Source organism: Calypte anna, chromosome 2 (genome assembly GCF_003957555.1).
Source record: "Calypte anna isolate BGI_N300 chromosome 2, bCalAnn1_v1.p, whole genome shotgun sequence".
NCBI classification, from domain to species: domain Eukaryota; kingdom Metazoa; phylum Chordata; class Aves; order Apodiformes; family Trochilidae; genus Calypte; species Calypte anna.
This window is the reverse complement of record NC_044245.1, coordinates 62,541,393-62,563,649: the sequence shown is the minus strand read 5'-3', so window position 1 is coordinate 62,563,649 and position 22,257 is coordinate 62,541,393. Positions and strand designations below refer to the sequence as shown.

The 22,257-nt window shown below is 41.0% G+C and overlaps 1 protein-coding gene across 1 annotated transcript in view; it reads right to left on the bottom strand.

Moving 5' to 3' along the window:
* JARID2 (jumonji and AT-rich interaction domain containing 2) overlaps positions 1 to 22,257 on the bottom strand; it is a 224,889-nt gene that overhangs the window by 18,016 nt on the left and 184,616 nt on the right. Inside the window, 15 exon segments of the mRNA XM_030444491.1 lie at positions 1,701 to 1,812; positions 2,643 to 2,685; positions 2,687 to 2,717; positions 2,877 to 2,994; positions 3,431 to 3,524; positions 8,515 to 8,540; positions 8,543 to 8,600; positions 8,602 to 8,635; positions 8,637 to 8,743; positions 8,745 to 8,988; positions 8,990 to 9,017; positions 13,631 to 13,876; positions 13,879 to 13,957; positions 13,959 to 14,096; positions 14,098 to 14,649. Of these exon segments, the coding sequence (XP_030300351.1) occupies positions 1,701 to 1,812; positions 2,643 to 2,685; positions 2,687 to 2,717; positions 2,877 to 2,994; positions 3,431 to 3,524; positions 8,515 to 8,540; positions 8,543 to 8,600; positions 8,602 to 8,635; positions 8,637 to 8,743; positions 8,745 to 8,988; positions 8,990 to 9,017; positions 13,631 to 13,876; positions 13,879 to 13,957; positions 13,959 to 14,096; positions 14,098 to 14,649 (1,910 nt within the window).

The following is a 22,257-nucleotide window of genomic DNA, read 5'->3' as shown; positions in this document are numbered from 1 at the left end:
CTTACTATCCATGTTTCATCAAGGAAGTCACAAGTACACCTGAAGCTACTGAGTAAGCCCATCAAGACAAAGCAAATGGCTTCTTCATTTGTATTCTCCTTGCCTTGGAAATAACAGAAATAGTAGCCTTCCCTAAAACTTTGGCTGGCTGCATTTAAGTCTTTTCAATCCCCAAAGGCATGCTTTGTCACGCACAGGATGAAGAGAGGACTCAGAACTTAATTAGGGGGTTCTTTAACATCTTCTGTTGGAAATTTACTGTTATTTAAGACTAGATCAGTGTTGTAGAGAGAGCCAGACTCACCTAACACTGAAAGCAATGTAGTTTGCTCAGTGGTTTGTCCTGCCAGTATATTATTATAAAAGATTATGGATTTCTGATTCACAGAAGAGGGAAAAGAGCCACAAAATGTCCATGACAGAAAATGACAAACTTGTCACTTCTGCATGTGCAGCAAAATCAAATGTTTACCCTTACCCCTTGGCATGATCACATAAAGAACATTTCTTCAATTTAAATCATTTGGAGAGAGGAGGTTCTGCTTTAATGTATTCCTCCAAGATTTCGAGTAATTTTTTTCCAGGCCACATGCTTTTCCAGTGGCAACTGGGTCAGTATCCCTGACAGCAGCAGCAGCTGAGAAATGTGGGAGTTAAAAATAATGGCCAAAGTACACACTTTGCACATGAACAAAGAGCAGTTGCCACTGCCACCATAGGGACTTCTGGATGAAAAGTAGACCCTGAAAGCCTTCTCCTGTCACACTGAACAAAGAGCAAAAGGTCAGGTAGTTCAGAGTTCCTGAGGGAAACTGCTGAAAGGAAACCAGCTTCCCACCTTTGCAGGGGAGCATCATTTAAATAACTTTTCTTCTTCCTTTACTGCATTTTCTCTGATCAAGAAATAGTTACATTGCTTATTATTCATTGTTCTCACTGGTGATCCTCTTAGGTAACAACACAAATACCAGGGAACATGTCAGAAAGGCATGTGACATGCTGGCACCAACCTGCTTCCCTAATCCCCCCATCAGCTGTTGTACTTCCACTGCAATCTAACTCATTATCATCTGTAGTTATTTGAGTGCACTGAATGCCCTGATCCACCACAGTCAAATCCACTGATAAGAGGAGTATTGCCTCTATTTGCCTGAAGTGTCTACACAAAATACAAAGTGCAGCTAGCTGCTAACTGGTGATGTCCACACTGAGACACCAGAATGACATGTATAATCATATTAAAAATTATATTTATAAAATATTAAGGATCTGGTTGATAGAGAATTCAAGTTATTTTTGCATAAAAATAAGGAAGTGGTGACTGTAGTCAGAGCATGGATTTAAAAATTTTACAAGTGACAATATGGAGCTTGCTTGACAAGTGTCCCTCTATCAACCTAAGGGACACCTACCTTGACTAACTGTTGTTTGTCTTCCACGGCATGAAAATTTCAATAAATTAAAGCTTATGTCAAGCAGAAACAGTTTATTGCTGAATATCTCAGAAGAGAGGATGGACAATAAAGAGGAATTTTTCTTCCAGAAAAGAGTGTTTCATCACTTATGTTTATACTACATTTTTCCACTAAATCTGTAATTACTCTGGACCTTCTAGATGAGATTCATTCATACAAAAGGTATTACACAAACAGACAACAACTGCAATGAACAGGAAGAAAACAAAATAAAAGAACACTTACCAAATGCAATCAGCACCAGTGTGTAAGTAGTCAATGTATGGAAGGTGATTTTGGTCTCGAGACCAGCATGAGGTAGAAAAGACCATGCCAATATTTAGCCAAGGAATTGTCACTCCTAAACCAGAGATTGAAAAGAAGTTTTGAGTAACACAAGTTTCTAATTAAAAGACAGGGAATTTCAGTTGAAAATCTTGTTCTATCTGTGAACATCTTCCTACCAGAGTGAATAATTCACAAAGAATAATTTAACAAATGCAGCATTTTCTACTAACAAAATATCTACCAGCCAACTACAGTGCCTTTAAATACATTTGTTTCCTAATAGATGTAAAAAAGTTTTTATTCTTTAGAAAATTTACAAATGCCCATAATTCAAGCTCAACACCATCGATCAGAGGAAGTTGCTTCGTGTTGTCAACTGCACACATACTTGTAAATACATGTATTCTGTTTGCCAGTTGATTTGCCCATGCTCAACACCTGCACAAGTGACTGAATTTTGCTTTCAGACAGTATTTCTACCAATAAATTGCAATGGCACACGTGCAGCTGGAGCACTCATGACAGACAATTAATTTAAAGAGTTCATGTGCTGCTCTGCCCAGTGCTACAGCCTATGTTTGCACATAAGGAAGTTCTATGGCTCTGTCCTTCCTCACTGACACAAGGCAAGAACACCAATGCCCTGTCAAGAGTGGAAAAGGATACTGCAAGGACAACCTCTTCCTCCTAGAAGGAGGAGAACTTTATTCCTAGGTATAAAGTCTCAACTATTCATTAATTCATTTTTTTTTTTTTCATCTGCACACCTGCCTTCATTCCTGTAAACACCACCAGCTGAATACAACTGTCTGTCTACCCATCAGCCAGCCAAACAGAAAGAGGGAGAAGATTTTGGTGACCACTCCACCTTAAAAACATACAAGAGAGACTCTTGCTTACCCACGGCACAGCACCAAAGATGTCGCAGGATGGATCCTGTATTTATTAGGAAGGACTGTGAGGTTCCACCCATGCCTGGTTTTGGAGGGGCAACACAGAGGCAGAACCATGTCAGTGCCAACATTCCTGTGCCAACATCCCCAGCCACCAATGCCCCTACATGCCATCCGTAGCACTCCCACCAGGGCAGGTAGGCCACGAGCTGATAAATCAGGTATGATTTGGTGATCTTACCTTGAAAATGGTTCAGATTTTCCCTACAGGAAAGCCACTCCGTGGTATTTGTATCTACTTTTCCACAAGTGCACTGCTACAGTGGCATCTTTCTGTTCCACTATCCGCCAATATTCTTAGCTGTGGTGAGAGAAAGATGGTAATGTTACTTTAATCCACTGAACGAGGTATCCTCATTAAAATATAAAAACTCAGAAATCCACATGGCTTTTCATGACCTCCAGTCTTAATTCACCAGTAAAGCCACTGCTTAAAATAAAATATAAACACTTAAAGGAACAATGAATGGGGGGAAAACCAGTAATTTAGAATCTCTTAGCCGCTGTTACTTCAGCAGATGACCAGATTAAGTTTCTTATCGGCCTCAGTTTATCATACAGCTTTACTAAATATATTGAAAAAAATTTAAAGGAGGAATAATCAGTCTATCAAACATTTTTCTTCCACACTCGACAGCTTTGAAGTGCTTATGGCAATTCCTGAATATCAACTATACTCAATCTACATATTCAATCCCCTGAAATAAAAGTTCTTCCATCCTTGTGTTGGCCTCACCTCTACTTCAGCTACTGTTGGCTCCTTTGTGAAGCACATGTTCATGATGTTTCTTGCTGTTCGGTAGAAGGTTGTTAAAGAAACAGACCTACCCTGTGGAAAAAGAAAATAAAAAGTGAAAATAAAAAAAAATGTGTCTCCTTTCCCCCGGTCAGGAAAATATCTTAAGACACGTGTGAGTCTAAAGCTCATTTCTTATCTGAGGGAAAATACCTCTAAAGGTACAGAAATTGAATCACATCAGATCACCACACCAACCACTTCCAGAAGGCCATGTACACTGCTTTGTCTATCAGGATGCTCAGTGTTTGATAAGTATAGAAGATGGGCATATCCTAGCTTGACATGACAGGTTGCAAAGGACACAGCTGGCAACCCTGCCTTCATTTTACAATTAAGTATGATACATGATTAACGGACCACATGGCTACATTTTTTGCACACAGAGAAACACGTGGAAAAGACTTCAAAAATTCACAGAAATGTTCAGCATCAAAATAGTATTGTGTCACAATACAGACACACAAGAGGGTGTCACAAAAAGTAGAGTTTACCCAGATGACTGCAATCAGCTGCTTATAAAACCATAGTTATGCTTGATTCAACAAAAGCAGTTCAAATGCAAGGAACCAGGACCTACTGTTACAGGGCTGAGAAAAAGAAGTAAAATTGCCAAATGAGTGCACTTTCTCTTGGCACTGCTGTAGGAGCTGTATGAGAAAAGAATCTGACTTGGTTTTCTGCTTGAGCTGTACCTAAGTTTCTGGGTACCTGCTTTCACACAAATCTATAATACCAGGTGATTTGGGAAGTGTCCTCTGAAGGCAGGAACATGAGAAGAAACTTGTTCCTTCTAGCCCACTCATAAGACAGTGACATCTCCACTGCCTCTCGATACAGGGCAGAAGTAACATCCTGGGAAGCTCTGAGCCCCTGAGAGCTGGCACCACCCCCCATCTGCTCTGCCCATCATGGTTTGCAGGTCTCTGCAAACAGAACTGACATTTTAACTAAGGCTGAAAATCTTTGCTACTTTCTCTAGCTCCTTCATGTCACTGGTTGTCATTGGAAAACAGTTAAACTCCAGTTGACTGAAATTCTACTCAATCGATATTACCCTTCTATATTATTTAATTGCAACAGATCTGCAAACCACGTGATTAGTTTATTTAAATTATGCCAAGAGTAAACTAGAAACGAATATACAAGGAGCTCTCCCCATAGAGGCCAAGTCTTATCACTTTGCCATGCTCCTACGCTTGTAACATGTCACTTTTTTAATTGAATGCAGCATAATTAGCTGTAGAAAGATGAAATGCCAGGGCCTGCGGCCCTCTGATTCCCATAAACTTCAGAGTTGGATGCTCTGCAATACAATAAGTGATTTTTCTTCATCTTTTAGTGCCCTCCCTCATGAATCATTTACTGAGGCACACTTTTACAACAAAATCTCTCATAAAACACAAGCCCTGCTCCAGTGGTTGTCACACTTGATGTTAGACTTCGCCACTCACAAACCATCATGCACTATGCAGCAGCTCCCTCATTTCTGTTACTTGCCTCTTTCTCTTGCCTGATACAGAAAAATAAGGACTCATCTTCCAAGATTAACCATGTCTTTCCAGTTTTCAGATATGCAGCAAGCAAGAAAAAACAAAGTGAAGAACTCAAACAGTTTAGTTTTTTAAAACTGCATATACCCGATTCTTCCTCTATCAAGAATTTGGTGTCTTTTTGGTGTCCTAAAAGCTGTAACACAAATTAAACTGCAGAGGGGTTTTTGTCATCTGTTTTTTTAGTTTCACTTTTCTAATCTGAGGGCTCTTGTAAAATTTTCTAATGCCAACTCAGAAAGTAGTTTAAAGTGCTGTAATGGAGCATTTTAACCAGAACACACAATGAATTGCTGAAGAGTAAAATATTTATTTCAACACCCTCAAAAAATATCTCAATAGTTTAACAACTGTCCTGGGGGCTTCAAGCTACTGAGCTGAATATCTGTTCCTGTGACAGTATGACAGAGGAATAAGAAACAAAATTTTCTACTTCCTCTATTGATTTTGTGTTGGCCATGGAAGCCAACCTGGGACATCACCACTACCATGAAGCCTACAGAAGGTACAGAGAAGGATGCTGCAATGCTATGAATGTTAATGACATCAAATCAAGAATAAATATGATCAGAAAGTCGCAGGCAGGAAGGAGGGACTCCTGTTGAGTGGAGTCCAAAAATGCTGAGTCCTCAACTGAAGAGAACTCAGCATGGGATTTCTTGGCCAATTTCACTTGAGGACCGGCAAAACTTGTGCTGGTGAATTCTGCATGCCTAAGAGTCCTGCTACTAAGCCTTCAGTTTGTTCTGTATGGAAATAAATGTTGTTTTCAGTCAGCTCCAATACAGTTTTTTAAAATATTTTCAGAGTTAAAACTGGGGAAAGAAGAGTAGAGTAAAAATCTTGCAGCAGACCCTTCTTTGATTGCAGCAGTTGACTTGCCATACTTAAAAATGACATTTTATTAATCATGTAGAAAAGCCAAACATTTAGAAGTAAAGAAAGCATGTGCAGCAGCCTGCAGCCCATGCTCACTACAGCTTGCAAAGGAGTGACACTGAAAATAATTTGGGAGCCCTGGCAGAAATTTGACCACAAGCAACAGAGATTTAGTGTAACCTTGACATGCAACATGGTAGTAAATGCTCCTGGAAGACTGGATGTCTCTTTCTAAAAAGATGTCTCAGCTCATGCACGTGCTGACTGCAGAACTTACTGTGTGAAAACCTAAATGTATGGTCTCTTCCAAGCCTGAAGGATAGACTTTATTGCCTAAACTGGACTAGAGGCAAATGATTATCATGTTCTCCTCCAGCCCCCTACTTACTGACCTGGGCATTTTATCAAAGGGGTAGGGTTATTTGCTTGTTTGTTTTGTGTGTGGTTTTAAATTCTAACCAGAAATAGCAGTGTGCTTTATAAAGGAACCATTAGAATCCCATCATCTGTGGATGCTTTACACGAGGATATGCTCTGTTAAAAAAATTCCAGATTTTCTCAGAAACATGTGAACAAGTAATGAACACTTTCTCCTCCACAGTCACATACACAGGCTACCATCATTCAAGAAAAACAGAGAACACAAGGTTAAAAGGCTTGTTTCATAAAATGCAACAAAGCATCCTCTGCTTAAATCTGCTAGCCAGCACCACCTCACCTCATTCTTATTAAAAAGCCTAGTGATGAACTATAGTTATTTTACAGGTCTTCTGGGTTACTCTTGTACATCAGGATTGCAGCATAATTTCTTATTTCTAGATCTTGAGGCTTCCTCTGAGTGACATAACCAGTCCTCATGCACCAGACCTTCTACAGGGCTTTCCCCAAGTGCTGTGAAAATGAGGCTACATCCATCCCTGCCCTCTGACTGACCAGGCATGCCACAGGGCACTCCACAATAGGGATCTCTCCAGAAAACCACCACAGATTTCTCTTCCCCTGTTTTCTCCCCAGTCCATTGCCTGTGACAGCAGTCCCCAGCTTCTGCATTGCAGATGCTGGGGTGGAATGGGATTCAAAGTGGGAAGCCCCAGTGTATCTGGGAAGCTGACAGCACCACAGTGAACAACCCAAGGTGCTGCCTGAGTGGCTCCGTGTGCTGCAGCTGCTTTGGTGAGTGGGGAGAGCACCAGCCTGCAGCCTCTGAGATGATTGCCTCTAACAGCTTCTGTACTCAGAAAAAAACTATTTCTACTGGGTATTGTTGGACTCATTCAGGTTCTCATGGTATCCAAGTTGAGTCTGAGAGTCCTGAGCTTTCTGGGGCTCAGCAGACTGAGGTTATAATAACTGGTTATAGTAACTGTGCTTTGCTTGCTTCACTTTTTTTTGTTTTCTAAATTTGATTAGGATGCTTCTCACAAATCCCAATCTATCTTTCTGAGTTACCTTATATCTTCTAGACTTCTTTAACTTGGGGCCTGCACTGGAAAAAAAGATGGAGGCATTTCCCAACTAAGTTTGAGTTTGTTCATACAGCAGTCAGGGTAAGTTGAATTAAATTCTTCATTTAATGTCACTAAGCACTGGATATTAGGCACAGAAATGCCACTTCACTATTTAAAAACACTGCTGTCATTAGATACACTTCTCCCCAACAGCAGCATGGCAAAGAGAATGCTTTTCAAAGGTGGGATTGAGGCCAGAGTCTCTGACTAAAAGAATTTTTGGGCTGACAAATCATAATGGGCTGCAAAAGAAACTTGAAGCAAGCTGCTAAAGCTCAAGTTATGAACTCATGCAGTTTCTATACAGCTTAACAATAAGCTGTCTTGGCTTTGGGCTATCTGCTTCATTTCCTGGTGATGGAAGTGAGATTGGAAGGGGAAGAGCAGTGCATTTCTTTACTGGGCAAAGACACTCAACATTATATTCCTCCTGGAGCACAGCTAAACATTTCAACACAACTCAAAACTGCACTGTGAGTTACAGTGCCAAGTCCTGCTCCAGAGTAGAAGTCTGGCCAAATAAAATACAGTGAAAAGATCAGCATTCTTCATAAATAGATGTACTTGATAGGGGAGGCTAATCACCCATGTGACTATTAGTGCAGAGCAAAATCTGGCACTGTGGATGAAAATACTGTCTACATTTCAGTTTGCCCTTTCTACAAGCAGTAGTATATCTAGCAATGTTAGTTTTGCTACGGTGAGCTACTTTGCTCAACAAGAGACTTGCAAGAAACAGGAATGAGAAAGCAGGACATTACTCTAAATGTCACCAGAAAATGGAAACAAAACCTGTGTCTGCAAGGAGAATTGGGGAGAGCTATTAAGGGAACCTCCTACAAGGAGAGGAAGGGCAGCAGAGCTCAATGCATCTCGTTACAATAAAAACACCTTCTAGCTTTTCCAGACATCTCATGAGAGCCAGGCAGATCAGGATAAAGCCACCAGACTGCCTGGCTGCACTGCACTGCTGCCTTGGGGTGGCACCGCAGCCCACTGGCTCCCCCCAGCTAGCAGGGTTCGCACCCAGGTGACAGCATCATCAGTTCTGCAAAACAGCATAGGCAGAGCCTGCCTTGTTACCTTGTATATACACTTGTGTAAGTCGCTAAGACTCCTTCCTCCTCCTCCTCCTCGTCCTCCTTTGTGGTCTCCTTTTCCTGAGCAAAAGAGCCGCCGTCTGCCCGTCTTCAGTGGGACGTCGAACCTCTTTTAACTTGTTGCGGAAGCCATTTTTGTGAACCACCCCATTTATGGGTCCATTTTTGGCTCAAAACCGGGGCAAGGAATGGAAACTTGTAGCATTTTCCAAAATGTCCCTCCAAAGGTCCTTTCCTCTTCTCTAAGATTCCTTTCAGCAAGACCTCCTTCTCCAGTTTTCTTGTGCTCCTCGGGGGAGAAGGGAGTCATAGGAGAGCAAGTTACTGGCAGTAGCCTTCTTGAAGCTTGGCCAGCCTGTCCTGTGCAGTTTTGGGGATGCGCAGCAGATCTCCAGCTTGTTCCATTTCTTGAGGTCCAGTTACTTGCTGCATCCCCCCCATCTCATTGATCAGCTGACGAAGCAGGCAGGTCGAGCTCACAGCCTCCTGGGGGCCACGTGTGCCAGGCAGCAGAGGAGGGGAAAGGGAAAAACAGGAGTAGTTAGAAAGCTGCAAGTGGCTCCAATCAAGGCATCTGCAGGCTGGGCACACATGGGACATGTCACCCGTATGGCCTGGTCACCTGAACAGGATTGCTCCTATCTCCTATGTCTCCTGCTAAAGACTGGCTCATACACCACTGTTCTGCTGACTATGCTCATTCAGCAGGTAGTATTTTGCTATTTGCAACAGCCTTCTATGGTTAAATTTACCCTCCCTCTTCCCAGTTTCATTCCCTTCTCTTCTCAGAGCACCCCAGCTATCTCCTGACATGCATTTTCCTCAGTCATTCCCCAGCAGCTGGGGGGACAAGAGTTGCCCAGCTCTTTTAAAAGCCCACACATCCCTACCCGCCAGAAGTCCCACCTCTGGTTATACCAGGAAGAAGCAAACAAGTGTCAAGATGGTACTGGCTGTCAAAAAGACATGCACCTATCCTTTCCAGAGGTTAAACATCAATTACCTTATCTCTGCACAACCCTGAATACTGTTACTATTTAAAAGGACCACAGTAACACACTAATTCACTACAGATAGAAAAAAAACAACTTTAAAAAACCCAAAGTAAAAAACCAAGAGAGGCAAGGTGTTGTCTGGGGTTGGTGCCTGCAACTGCATAAAAGAGTTCCAGACACATTATCTTCCAGACATCCATATTTTATATTCCAATATGGTTTGTATGTTTTAGGATGACTAGCACATTTCACACTCCAGTAAAAAATAAAAATAGCAGATCACACAAACTGCAGCATAAAAGCAGCCAAATGAACAAAGAACCATAAAAGAAACACCATAAGTATTCTCAAAGCACAGAAATAAATCATCAGTAAAAAGAGTGAAGAAACAGACCAAAGACCACCTTCAAGTCAACAGGGTACTGCTAAAGGAAAAAAAAAAAAAGAATTAATACAAAACTTGTGTCAACATTGCTGCAGCCACATTGTCTCTCCTTTCCATTTTTCTTTCAGAAAAGTAAAAAACTATTATGCCTCAGTTGTTTCAGAGTACTTTGAAATGCTGTTATACAACAAAGAAGTACAAGAAGCAGCATTATGGTAAATATTTACTGTTGGATGCACAGCTACAGGATCTTAAAGGACTTATCCCTCTGCTTGATAGTGCAAGCACTATTGCTTTCTTCAAACTAAACTGTGCTGCATCTTGGATGCTTCATAACTGATAAAAATTTTCCTTCTTCCTTCTGCTTTCCCCTCTTCCACCACTTGTGCCAAACCATTAAGGAGAGGGGCTCAGCAATGTAAACCTTTGTGAAACATTTTGGGATGGCAATAGCTGCAAGCAAAGCAAAGCAGCCCCAGAGGCTCCTCGCTAATGCTGTCCACACACTGCTTGGCAATGGTGTGAAAAGAGGGAAGGATTTTAGCTGCAGCCAAAACTAGGGTAAGGCTGTGGGGAGCATATGGCAGGGTTACAGGGCTGAAGATTTATCCAATTGAGTCAATTTCTGTGGGCTCAAAATGGTTAAGTTTTGCAGCTGAGCAAGGTAAACATCATTGGGGATAAAAATAGTTTGGAAGGCTTTCTTTCTTTCCTCTTTAATATTCCTCATAAAATAACTTTCAAGTTGGCCTCTATTACAGGCTGTTACTTTTTTGGTCTAGTGTTTTATTTGCACAGGACACAAATAAGTTAAAGGCAGAATTCACGATTGCATTCCATCTCAATATATTCAGCAACCTGCACAAAGTTGAGTAACATACCCCTGACTTAAAAAAGAAGTGTAGTCCAGGCTTAATGTTATATATATTTTCCAGCAGGACAAAAGTGCTCACTTAACTTAAGGTCGTAGTTGCAATACTGGTTATGAGTATTTAAAGAAAGTTATTTTTTCCCCACATCATGGAATAATGAGCTTGAGTAGCACATCAATGTGGAGCTCTTGGAGTGAGTCCAGAGGAGGGCCATGAAGTTGATCAGAGGGCTGGAGCACCTCTCCTATATAACCAGGCTGAGAGACTTGGACTTGCCCAGCCTGAAGAAGAGAAAGCTCTGGGGAGACCTTATAGTGTCCTTGTAGCTCTTGAAGGGGGCCTACAGGAAAGCTGGGAAGGGACCTTTTTATAAGAGCATATTGTGACCAGGCAAGGGGTAAGGGCTTTAAATTGGAGAGGGTAGATTTAGGTTGGACCTGAGGAAAAAACTCCTAAGTAGGTGAGACAGTCGAACAGGTTGCCCAGGGGAAGTTGCCCAGGATACCCCTTCCATGGAAGTGTTCAAGGCCAGGGTGGATGGGGCTTTGAGAAGCCTGTCTAGTGGGAGATGTCCCTGACCATAGCAGGGGGTGGAACTAGATAATCTTTGAGGTCCCTTTCAACCCAAAACCATTCTACAAATCACTCTGCACAAGCCTAAGAATATCTGGGCAGATCCTCTATAGGCCAGCTACAGGTAAGGTTTACAAAACGTTGTCAATTATAATTCCATTTCACACCGTCAACTTTTGGAAGCATTTATATCTCTGGTTGATATTTTTCCAGGACTGACCAAAGCATGTTGCCTAAACTTTCCTGGAAAGGCTGAAGGAAGGGGAAAAACCCAAATCAAGTAATAAACAAACAAACAAGCACAACAACCAATCAAAGCCATTCTAATCCCATTTATAAGCCCTTTGAAAATGCCTTAAGTAAGACACCTGACAGGTATGTAAAAATAAACATCTGACTTTTCTTTAACTGTCTTAACTTCATTAAGTTAGCAAGTATTTTTATATTGCCTAGTGACCAAGCTCATTTTTAAAACAAAAATCTTAGATCTTCAGGTAAGCATTTAATACCAAAAGCTGGCACTACACAAGCTGCTAGCAAAACTCCCACTTATTTCAATGGAAATGTGATTTGGCCCTGAAAAGGAGAGATATGGATGCATCTCTTCTTAAATACCTGTGCATTTATCACCACAGATTATTTTATATCTTCCCTGCTGGACCAACAAATTTCTCATCTTGTACACTGATAATAATCCAGTTTCTCTTCCTGATTTTTTATCCTGATAGATAGGAAACTAACTGCAAAAAGGACACATAGGATGCAAATTTTATGAGACCACTGTTTGCTCCACTTATATGGCACCCAGCAGAATAGAATCTTTGCCTATTAATTAGGCTTTTAGATGCTTAAATAATACAAATAATTAACAGTAATGCTTTCTTAATGCCAAGTTAAGGTATTTCATTAAAAAGTTAACATTGTTCCAGAAGCGCTAATCGAGCTGTCTTGTACATTTGCTTCTCTCTCTTGCCAATGTAAATTTAATTCATTATTCTTCTCTATTAGCATACAGCCATTGCATACATTAGGCATACAAAATGTTCACTTATTGCTGCTTGAGTGATTTCAATTTTCAGATTTTCTTGAACATTTTTGCATGGCTATTGCAACAGAGTGCTAACTCTCATTTCTCCTTCCAATTCTATCGTTTCGTTGCTGTGCTCTGCACTGGCTGACCATAAACTCTGCAATCTCTTTGTGTGCTTTTATGCATTTTCACTCGTATACCATATGTGATATAAAACAAAGCTTGAAAACAGGAGGGGGGAAAATGTTGTGAACACTTTAAACAAAAAAAGGGTCTCCTTTAATCCAACTAGCACTGATATCTGCCTCTGATGGGATAATGTCTCAAAGGCAAAACTTGAGCCTCAAGTTGTAACACGCAGCTCCTGTGAGCTCTGACTCAAAACGCTTCAAAATCAAAAAGAAGGGCTAAAAAATTAAAAACACAAGTTTGTTACTGTGCCATGGCTGCAAAGGCTTCTGAGATGGAGGTGGCTCATTCAGTAGTTCATTTGTATGCTGCTGTTGTCATGTTTTTACAAACTATTGTCACATTTTTGTCACGTGTCATATCTGACAGCAGACCATAAACCAAGAATTCTGTTAAATAAGTGATTCTCACTCAGGCATTAGCCCTGGCAGACACCTGCTGGGAGAAATAATGAAACCTCCATTTTTGCAATCAACCACATTTTACTGCCTATTCTTGACACTTAATGGTTGTTAAATGTCAGCAGGTCACTGCAAATTTGTGATTTTGAGTGCCTGAGTACCCAAATAGAAGTCAGTTCCGAGATATTTTCTTTCCACCTTGGTTAAATGCTTTTAAAGGAAGGGGAAAAAATATTTCTATTGAAGATTGGCAGCATTGCAAACTGTTTGGAAAACATCTTTGGAAAGGTCTGAAAAATATTCTGAGGTAGCATTTAAAGCGAGGCTATCAATATCTGTAGTTGTATTATCTACAAGAATAAACAGCAGAGAAAGGAGATCTGAAATCTGTAGACCAAGACCTACATGCATAGCTTTTTTTCCCTGGGTGAAATAGAAGACCTGGCAGGAGAAAAGTGGTGACACCAGGTCTCCTTGGAAAGCTCTCTGACAACCAACCTGCACCAACCCTGACCCATGGATAGAGATCCAGAGCCCCGCAGTGTTAATTGAACAGGGAGGGGGTTCAGTTAAGCATAAAGGCAAACAGAGCATAAATAAAGTTGTATACGGATACTGATAAGCGCAGCAAAAGGCCAATGAAACCAGCCTTACCTATGAGTGGGAGTTCGTCCATGGTAATGCCCTGAGATTTGAGGTGCTTCTTGATACAGGCCAGTCGCTGCACGTTGGGTCCCCAGCGCCTGCCTAGCTTGTGTATGTGCTGAATCTGTGTCACAAACCGCATTTCATCATTTAGCTTGCACTCAGGTCTCCAGTCTGGAGGAGGAATCACCCTGCACATCCCATACTTCTCTACCTGAGCTCGGACTGACTCAATGTATATCAGTGGGTCATGAATTCCTTGGTGGAGGGCCCTAAGGATGGGAATCTCCCCAGCATCCCCCACCCAGACTTACTACTGCCTTTTCGTGCTTTCCATTGAGTCTTGTGGCTTGTGCAAGGACTCCGCTTGAGAGGTAGAACGATTTTCACAGGAGGCATTTTCAGTTTTGCCATGTGCTTGTTTCCCTGGCGTACTCTTTCCCAGCATGGCTCGTTTTGGCCTGTTTCTTTCCAAAACTCTTCTCTGGCACTTCCTTTCTAAGGTGTCCATTCAGCAAAGGCTTTTCTACAGCTGCCTTTTTGCTGGCAGCTTCTGCCAAGTTGAATGGCTCCTTTCATTCTCTTGGTGGGCGACTGTAGCTTGTCGATGTGATTTGTCTCTTCCAGCCTCCCTCTTTGAATTGCGGCAGCCCCTCCCTCAACTGTCTCCCCACCTCCTTAGTGCATGTCTTTTGGTTCAACTTGCCATTGACTTTTACACCATTAACAGCGGTATTGTTAGACTTGGATGCTCCAAGGGATAGCACCTGTTTGCGGGTTTTTGCATTGCTACTTTCTATTTTCCCTGAGATTGTGTGGTTGACAGGTGAACTGGGTTTGTGGTGATTTAGTTTGGTTTCCTTGACCAGTTCTTTCTTGGCTTTGGTGTACGTGACAGTTCCCTTTGTCACTGTTGCAGTGTACTTCACAGTTTTGGACGGTGAAGGTCTGACTTCTCTCATCTTTTTGGCACTGGCTGCATTTGCACTCGGAGATGACATTCGAGTGATCCCGTTGACTTTAGAAACCTGCAGTGCCAAGGGCGTTGCAAGAGAAGCAGAAGGAAAGAAACAGAAAACAGAGAAACAAATTAATGATGTTACTCATCAGCCAGGGTGGTCCTACTCCCTGGACAACCATATCTCGCAGTCCTGAATTCTGGCCCCTTCACATAACCTCCATATAATAGTTCTCACCCAGGGAAGAGGAGGACTGGGGCATTTATAATAAACAAATAAAACAGAATTTTTTTGAAAATAAACAAACAAAAAACCCCAACAACACAAGAACACCACCACCAGCAAAAAAACCCAAAAACCAAAAAACAAACACAAAAAACCCAGAAAACACTAACCCAAAACCCACACCAAAACAAAACAAAACACCACACCAAACCAACAAGGCCCAAGAAATGCAATCTTGCTTTCAGAGGCTACAAAGTCTCTGGTATTAAGAAGGGCTTGCTTGCACTGCTCTCTATTCTTGTCTACAAGAAACTCTTATAATATCACAAATCATAGGTAGTCTGATTTACAAATTACTACTTCCATTACCTACTTTTTTGGTCCTCATACACAATGTCTCTCCCACCCAACTTCACTTACGTGCACACACAGTTTACTACTTCTTAGGAGATGAACTAGCCAACATATACTATCTAATGTAACTTAAATAGGAACGTTTTGCAAAAAATACACTCCGAGATTCAAACCAACCTCGTATATATATTAGATACATGTTAAAAGAGATTCTGAACACATTATGCATCCAACAGATCAGGACAGCCGTGAAAGATCCAGTTTGTCAAACATATTAAATCTGGAGAGGCATCTTGTTGCTGTCATAAAATTGAAATAAATTTTTTTTTAAAGTTTGATATCTGGGCAGTTTTGCTGACACACATTTCATTATATCATATTAATCACTAACTAATGTGTCACCAAAACTTAGAATTGCTGGACTTGGCTGCTTTCTGATAGACATTTAAACCCAGCTCTGAAACCAAAATTTATATTTTATCTGTAAGACATGTTAAGCACCAAAAGCAACCCACAGCTTCAAAGGGAACTGTGTCGGCTCAGCGTTGCCAAAGGTAAGCCCTGCTAATGAGAAAATCAAGCTCAAGCCTCAAACAAATTTCTGCATTTAAACGAGTTTAAACACTGTTTTCTCGCCTCCCTAAACTACTCTGAGTGCAAAAAAGCAGATCCAAAAATCAGGAACATTGATAAAAGTGCTCGAAGTGAAAGCATGCAGTACAATCACCGCCTCATCAGCACTCAGGTCAGTAACACCATTCCTGCAAAGTCATAAGACTTCCCTGTGGGATTTTGAAATCCTTGCCAAATTACTAAGCATGGTAGCTTCTCTCAAAAAAAATGCAAGAATTGTAGTCACTTATAAAATAGGGATAAAGTGTTATAAAAACGAGACTGAAAATATCATGCTATGGTTTTGCAGCAAGTGGCTAATGGAAGAGGAACTGGAACCTGGGGATTCTGCATACCCACGCACATATGTGTATACATGTGTTTGCTGTGTGCCTTTATTCCTTTGTGCTCCAGAAGCCAGAGCAGGAGTAACACCTCAGAGCAGGAGTTAAAACCCCATCAACATCCCCATCCTTCCTGTGCTTCCAAGGTAGAAAGACTGAAAGAAAATCCAGTTAACCAATGACAGAAGTTTTTAACCTGAGCTTTTCAAAGATGTATCAGGTATCATCTGGAAAGCAAACACTTGCCAACAGAACACATTTACCCACTTCCCTTGACATTTAGGCAATGCTTTGCATTTGAAATCGAGGCCTGGGTTTGACTTTTGCAGTACTTTTTCATGTCACAGAGCAGCAACAAATAGAGAGAGAGCTGCTGAGATAATGCCTCCTGCCTGCAGCGGTCAGAACAAGTACTGAACATCTCTGGCTTCATAAATAGCCAGGAACATCGATAGCAGATTTCATCCAAACTAATAGAGAAGAATTGATTGAGAACTGGAAGGGGAAGGTAATCTGGGTGACAGGGATCATGAAATGAGTTTTCAGTTCCAAGATGTAACAACAGTAGAGAAAGGACCAGATCTTGGCGGGGGGATGGTAGGGTGGCGCGGGGGGGAGGAAAAAAAATTTAAAAAGGCAAACAAAAAAACCCAAACCAAACAAGCAAACAAAAGTAATTCCTATTCAGAGGAAGGGCACAAAGCACGGATCACACAAAGTTCAAAGGACACAAAGTTCTCTAATGACTGAAAAATTAAATGGATCACAGTAAAAAGTAGAAACATAATCATGTGCTTAAGTGTGACTATACAGGAACAGCAAAAGCACGCATGGGTAAAATCAGAAAGGCCAAGGAACTTAAGAAACTTCAGTTTACCAGGACATAAACCACAAAACAATTCATAAACACCTTAAAAATACAAAGACAACACAGAGCAACACAGATTAACCACCACACAAGGAAGGAAAACAAACACAACAGTTTGGCTAAAGTGTTTGTGCTTCTTCTGTATTTGCTTTCACCAAAAGTACCACCAACTGAATACTTACCAGACCTATAACACAACCAATTCCAGAAAAAGAGCTAGGCTAGGAAGGCAAGTCCAGTAAGCAAGAATGTACCTAGATGACTTAGGACATGGCTCCTGGAAATAAGGTAAGGGCAGGTAGAGTCTACCTAATTTCAAACCCTAGAATCATTCTGAACAAATCAACAAGCAGTTAATTTGTAAGCATGCAAACAATAATAAGGCAATATTAAAAAAAAAAAAAATCCCCACCCACAGTTTTGCCAAAACGACACATCAAGTTAATTAAATTATCTTCTGACAGACACCTGGCTGAGCAGGTAAAGAAGCACCTCTGCTTTTGTAGGGCTCCAGTTACTTTCCCCCGTAATATTCCATCAAACAAGCTCCTGAGACATGTCCTAGACATAATTACTCTAACGTGGCTCCACAGGAGTCTAAATAAAGTCAGTCTCAAAAGAAGTTATTGTTACCATAGTTCACTGCCATCCTGGGAGGGCATTTCAGGTGTCTTTCTGCCTTGGCCTCGCTTCAATCAAGTACTCCCTTCAGTAACTTGGATTATTATAAAATTTGCCAGTGACATTTACACCTGGAAGGGGCTATAAACACCCTGGAGACAACATCAAAATCAAAGGCAATCTTGAAAAACTTATTTCAGAACATTCCTACAATAAGTGGAAGTGCTATTTTTAGGAGGGACAAATTAAATACATGTAGGAGGGGAATAACATTTGGGGACCACAGTGAGCTGCAAAACCTTATGGTAGTACAAAAAGACCTATTAAGAAACAGGAGCACAGGCTTCCTTAAGCAGGGTCTTGACCCAACACTGGAAAAAATTTAGACAGTGGAGCAAGTTTAAAAGAGTACAAAGTGTTCAGGTATTTGGAAAAAATTATCTTTATGGAAAAGCCACAAGAGCTGGACTTACTTAGTCTGAAAGAGATGCCTGTGGTACAACTCTGTAATGATCTTCCAATGCATACGGAGCTTCTCTGAAGACACAGTAAACGCTCTTTCTATTCTCATTAGGAAAAGTGGGAGAAAAAACTCCACAACCCTTTAACTGTCTACAACGATGATCTAAGGCAATACTAGGAAAACATGCCCATTAGTAAAGGAAAATGCTGTCAGTCAGTGTTGTGGAGTCTCCTCTAGGAGAGGTTTTCAAGAAGGTTTGTTTCAAGGAGGTCCAGCCTGTATCTCTGTGTTGTCAGGTACAGTCAAGACAACACTTCAGATTGAGCAGTCAGGCTGTATGGAAGCACCTTGTCACTCCAGACTTCTTATGATTTTTTCAGAAGTTGTGACCAGAAGTCTGAACGCCTATCAGGGCCACTCCTTCAGGAAGGAGTGGTGAAACAGGGCCTAAGAACAAAACACAGCCATTGAAAAAGTGTTCATGGAGAAAGGCAAGATCTTCACAGCTCCTCCTCTTCAAAGGAAAACGTATCATCACCACTATCAGCTTTAGGACAGATTTAAAACTGCCAAGATATAAAACTCTGGAAAGCTGAATTATTAAGAAAGCAGCAACTTATCACAACTGGTTTGAGTTGTAGAATACCTCCAGACAACAAAAGCTTAGATCTCTCAGGGCCGGATCTTGAACTGAAGAGGTACATAAGCTTTGGCTATCTAACCTCCGATCCTAGATTACAAGCACGCTATTTTGATTTTTTATTCAAACTTAAGAGAAGATGTCAATGTTCATCACTCCAGCGATGAACATAGACTGACGTAGAGACCACTTGGCTTTGGGAATAAGAAATTCACTTGCTTGTTTATGGTTGCTAACCAAAGAGACATTACAAGAAAGAAACACTGCTGGAAACTTCGAGATCATCACCTTTCTAGAGCAGACCCAACACAACGGTTTTCAAATGCTTCTCCCTCTTCCATCCCCAAATGCCCAAAAGTATCTTGAATGTTTTCAGAGAGGACAGCATAATGTTTAAGATACAGCAATACTATATAGACCAGAACAGACCATGCTTCAAATGGTACTCGGCTGCAACCATTCCAGTTGCAACAATTTTCAGTCTTTCTGCTGGGAACAAGTGGGAAAACAAAGTGGTCATAAGCCCACCATCAAACCAACAAGTGGATTCAGGATTTCACATTGACAAGGGCCAAAGTCTGGCTGGTCAGTCATCACCTACATGTTCCTCGTTTGTATTTGTCCCTGAGGACCCATCAGATGATTGGAACCAAAAGAAACAAGAAACTGGGGTAGGCATTTTCTTACCTTTCTACTGTTGATATGTCTCCCCCCAAACCAAACATACACACTCAGCATCAGCCTAAAAAATTGGCCACACTGCCAGGTACGCAGGTTCATCAAATGGGGGTCTATGCCACAGCTCCATCCCGAGGCAGTGCTTACACTGAGCACATAAGAAAGAAGTCAATTTAATTCAAATAGTAGTAAAGTGATTGACATTAGTCTCACATGACCCAAGGTCTTGAGCTAAAGGTGAAACTAAGGGTATAAATCACCTTATCTTTGCTTTTCAGCTATCTTCTCAGTTTTGCTGACATTCACTTGTCTTCAGGACACTTTTTTTCACTTTACTGAACACTTGCCTTGAAGTAAAAGATGGTACAATAAATTTTAAATTTTGTTGTCTTTTAAATAGTAAATGGGACCAGCACACAGTCTTGCAGCAATTTTTTTGTTGAATTTGAACCGGTCTACATACACACCTCTGCACAGCAGGTAGGATCCATCCTCCAGACACACAAGACACATACACACACAAAATAAAGCCAACAAACAACTCGTTAAGACAACAGCCACAGTAATACCAGCAACAGTTTAGGTCCCAAACATTAATTCAAGTTATGCAACTAATCTCAAATTCATTCACAAAAATAATTGTGTTGATATGAGTTTCACAGAGCTAAATTACCATATCAGGCCAAGAGAGGGCCTCATTGAACTACATTTTCTTTGCCCACAGCCACTTTGAAGTAGGGGATTTGGGAAGAGGAAAGGAAAGAGAAGGAAAAAGGAAGGGAAGGGAAAATATAAAATCTCTGGTAATTTCTAGTGTTCTGCCTTTGTTTTCTGTAAGACTGAACAAAACAAACCCATAAATAAGCTATGGAAATGCAAATGAGCAAGGAGCAAAAAATATACTGGAGGGAGGATAAACACATGGCTGGCACTCTGGGAAAACGACTCTCCTTTTGGAAAATACTCAAAGACAAAACAAGAAAAATTTCCTGCCTCAGAAAAAGGGCAGGAAATTCAGCAGTGTCACACAACTTGTAAGTATAAGGTTTTGCATGAACCAAAGTCCTTCTGTGAGGAAAAATACATAATCTACCTTTGATCAGTTACAGGCACACTTTCATTAAAATTGGTAAGAAAGTACTAATGGTACTGTGAGTTGCAGAAGAAGAATTAAATGACTAGCCTTCTTTGTAAAAACAACAACAACAACCCTCAAAACCATTATTCCAACTTACAGCCCCCTTATTTTCTGAAGGATGACACCCTGTGAGGTGTCTGTGAGGTGTGACTGTTGATTGTATTTCAATGCTTTAGAATTTCTCTCCATTTTGCATAGCACAATTGAAAACATCTAATACTCCAAAAAGCAAATCCCACTTGTATCGTCAACAAAGTTCAAAAGACACCTGTCTTTTCCCTTCTCAGAATTACCTTCACCAGTGACAACAGTTGACTTTCACAAGAATTTTAGCCATTCTTACTTTGATGATACAACTTTAAAGCACTTCAAACAAGTGTTCTGGTGATAATAAAGTAATAAATATAGCAAAAGAATAGTAAAAATAATAAAGTAAGAGGTCCATCATCCAAGTTTTGGCAGATTTGTTCAACATGAAGAGCTCATGGCAGAGCGTGTCACAGCAAGGACCATAGAATGCTGGTAGTCACAAAAAAAGGCCTGCAAAGATGCAAAAGGTAGGCATTCTACATGAGCAAAAATTGCCAAGAAGGAATAAAGAATGCAGGTCTCACAGAGGTATAGAGAAATATACCACAGATAGCCTTCAAGACCTCAAGTTTTATTTAGAAGGTAACAGAAATCCAGTGGAGGCACTTCAAGAGAAGTTAAACACCACCGAAGCACCGGTCTTGAAAGATACCTTTGGCAAGGCACCTTTTGTCATTTTTAATTTCCAAATATGTGACTAAGAGGTACCATTTAAGGCCTTGATGGCCCTACAAGGTGGCAATTCCAGCTCCACTGAAGTCCAGGCTAGCCTACTTAGAAGAAAAACCATTAGGTGCTAGTAAATACAGATGCCTCCAATTAGCCTTTTGAGAATTATTCACTGAAAAAACAAATTAAGGTGTAAGTGTAGGAAGCTTTCTGTACTGCACTGCCCTAGCATAGGCACCCTGCTAACCCAGCCCCAGCCTGAATAAGGACACTGACCAGGGATCTTGAAAGTCTTATAAAAACTTAATAACAGTTTCTATTTTAGGAGCCTTTTAATCCAAGTATCAAAAATAGATGGAGACACATCCTGCCCAAATGCCACTAACAAGCACCAAAAGACCGGTCTGCTAAACTTCCCAATATACCAAAATACAAATCAGTCTGAGACAAACCTCTTGCTGAGTTTTTTGCTAGCTTTCAACCAGTTTAGACTAAACTCTGAATTCTCTCCATCTGGTACATGCACTGTGAAGTGGGCAATATCCTGGAGCACCTTCTTGATTTATCAGGCAAAACATTTTTCCCAGATGCCACGGTCTGTGTTGCCCATGTGCAACACAAGACACCCAAGAGCAACATCAGCTTCTCTGTAGTGCCAGTGAGCCTCTAACATGACCCAAGCAATCCAGCCACACACAAAAGGAGTTCATTTTTCCATGTGCTGCCAGCCTTGGTACTGTTAGCAGAGGGGTCAACAAGAGTGCCAGTTTAATAAACTGCAATGTGAACTTTTTCATATGTATACACTGGATAATAGAAAGACAGGTTTGTAAAGCATGCTTTACCATACTGAAATGCCATGTATGAACCACTTTTCTTATTTCCTTTTTTCTCTCTTTCACTGAAATCAACTCCGTGCTGTTTCCAGAGCATGCTTTTAAGAATCTCCATGTTTGCTCTATGCCCGGCAAGTGA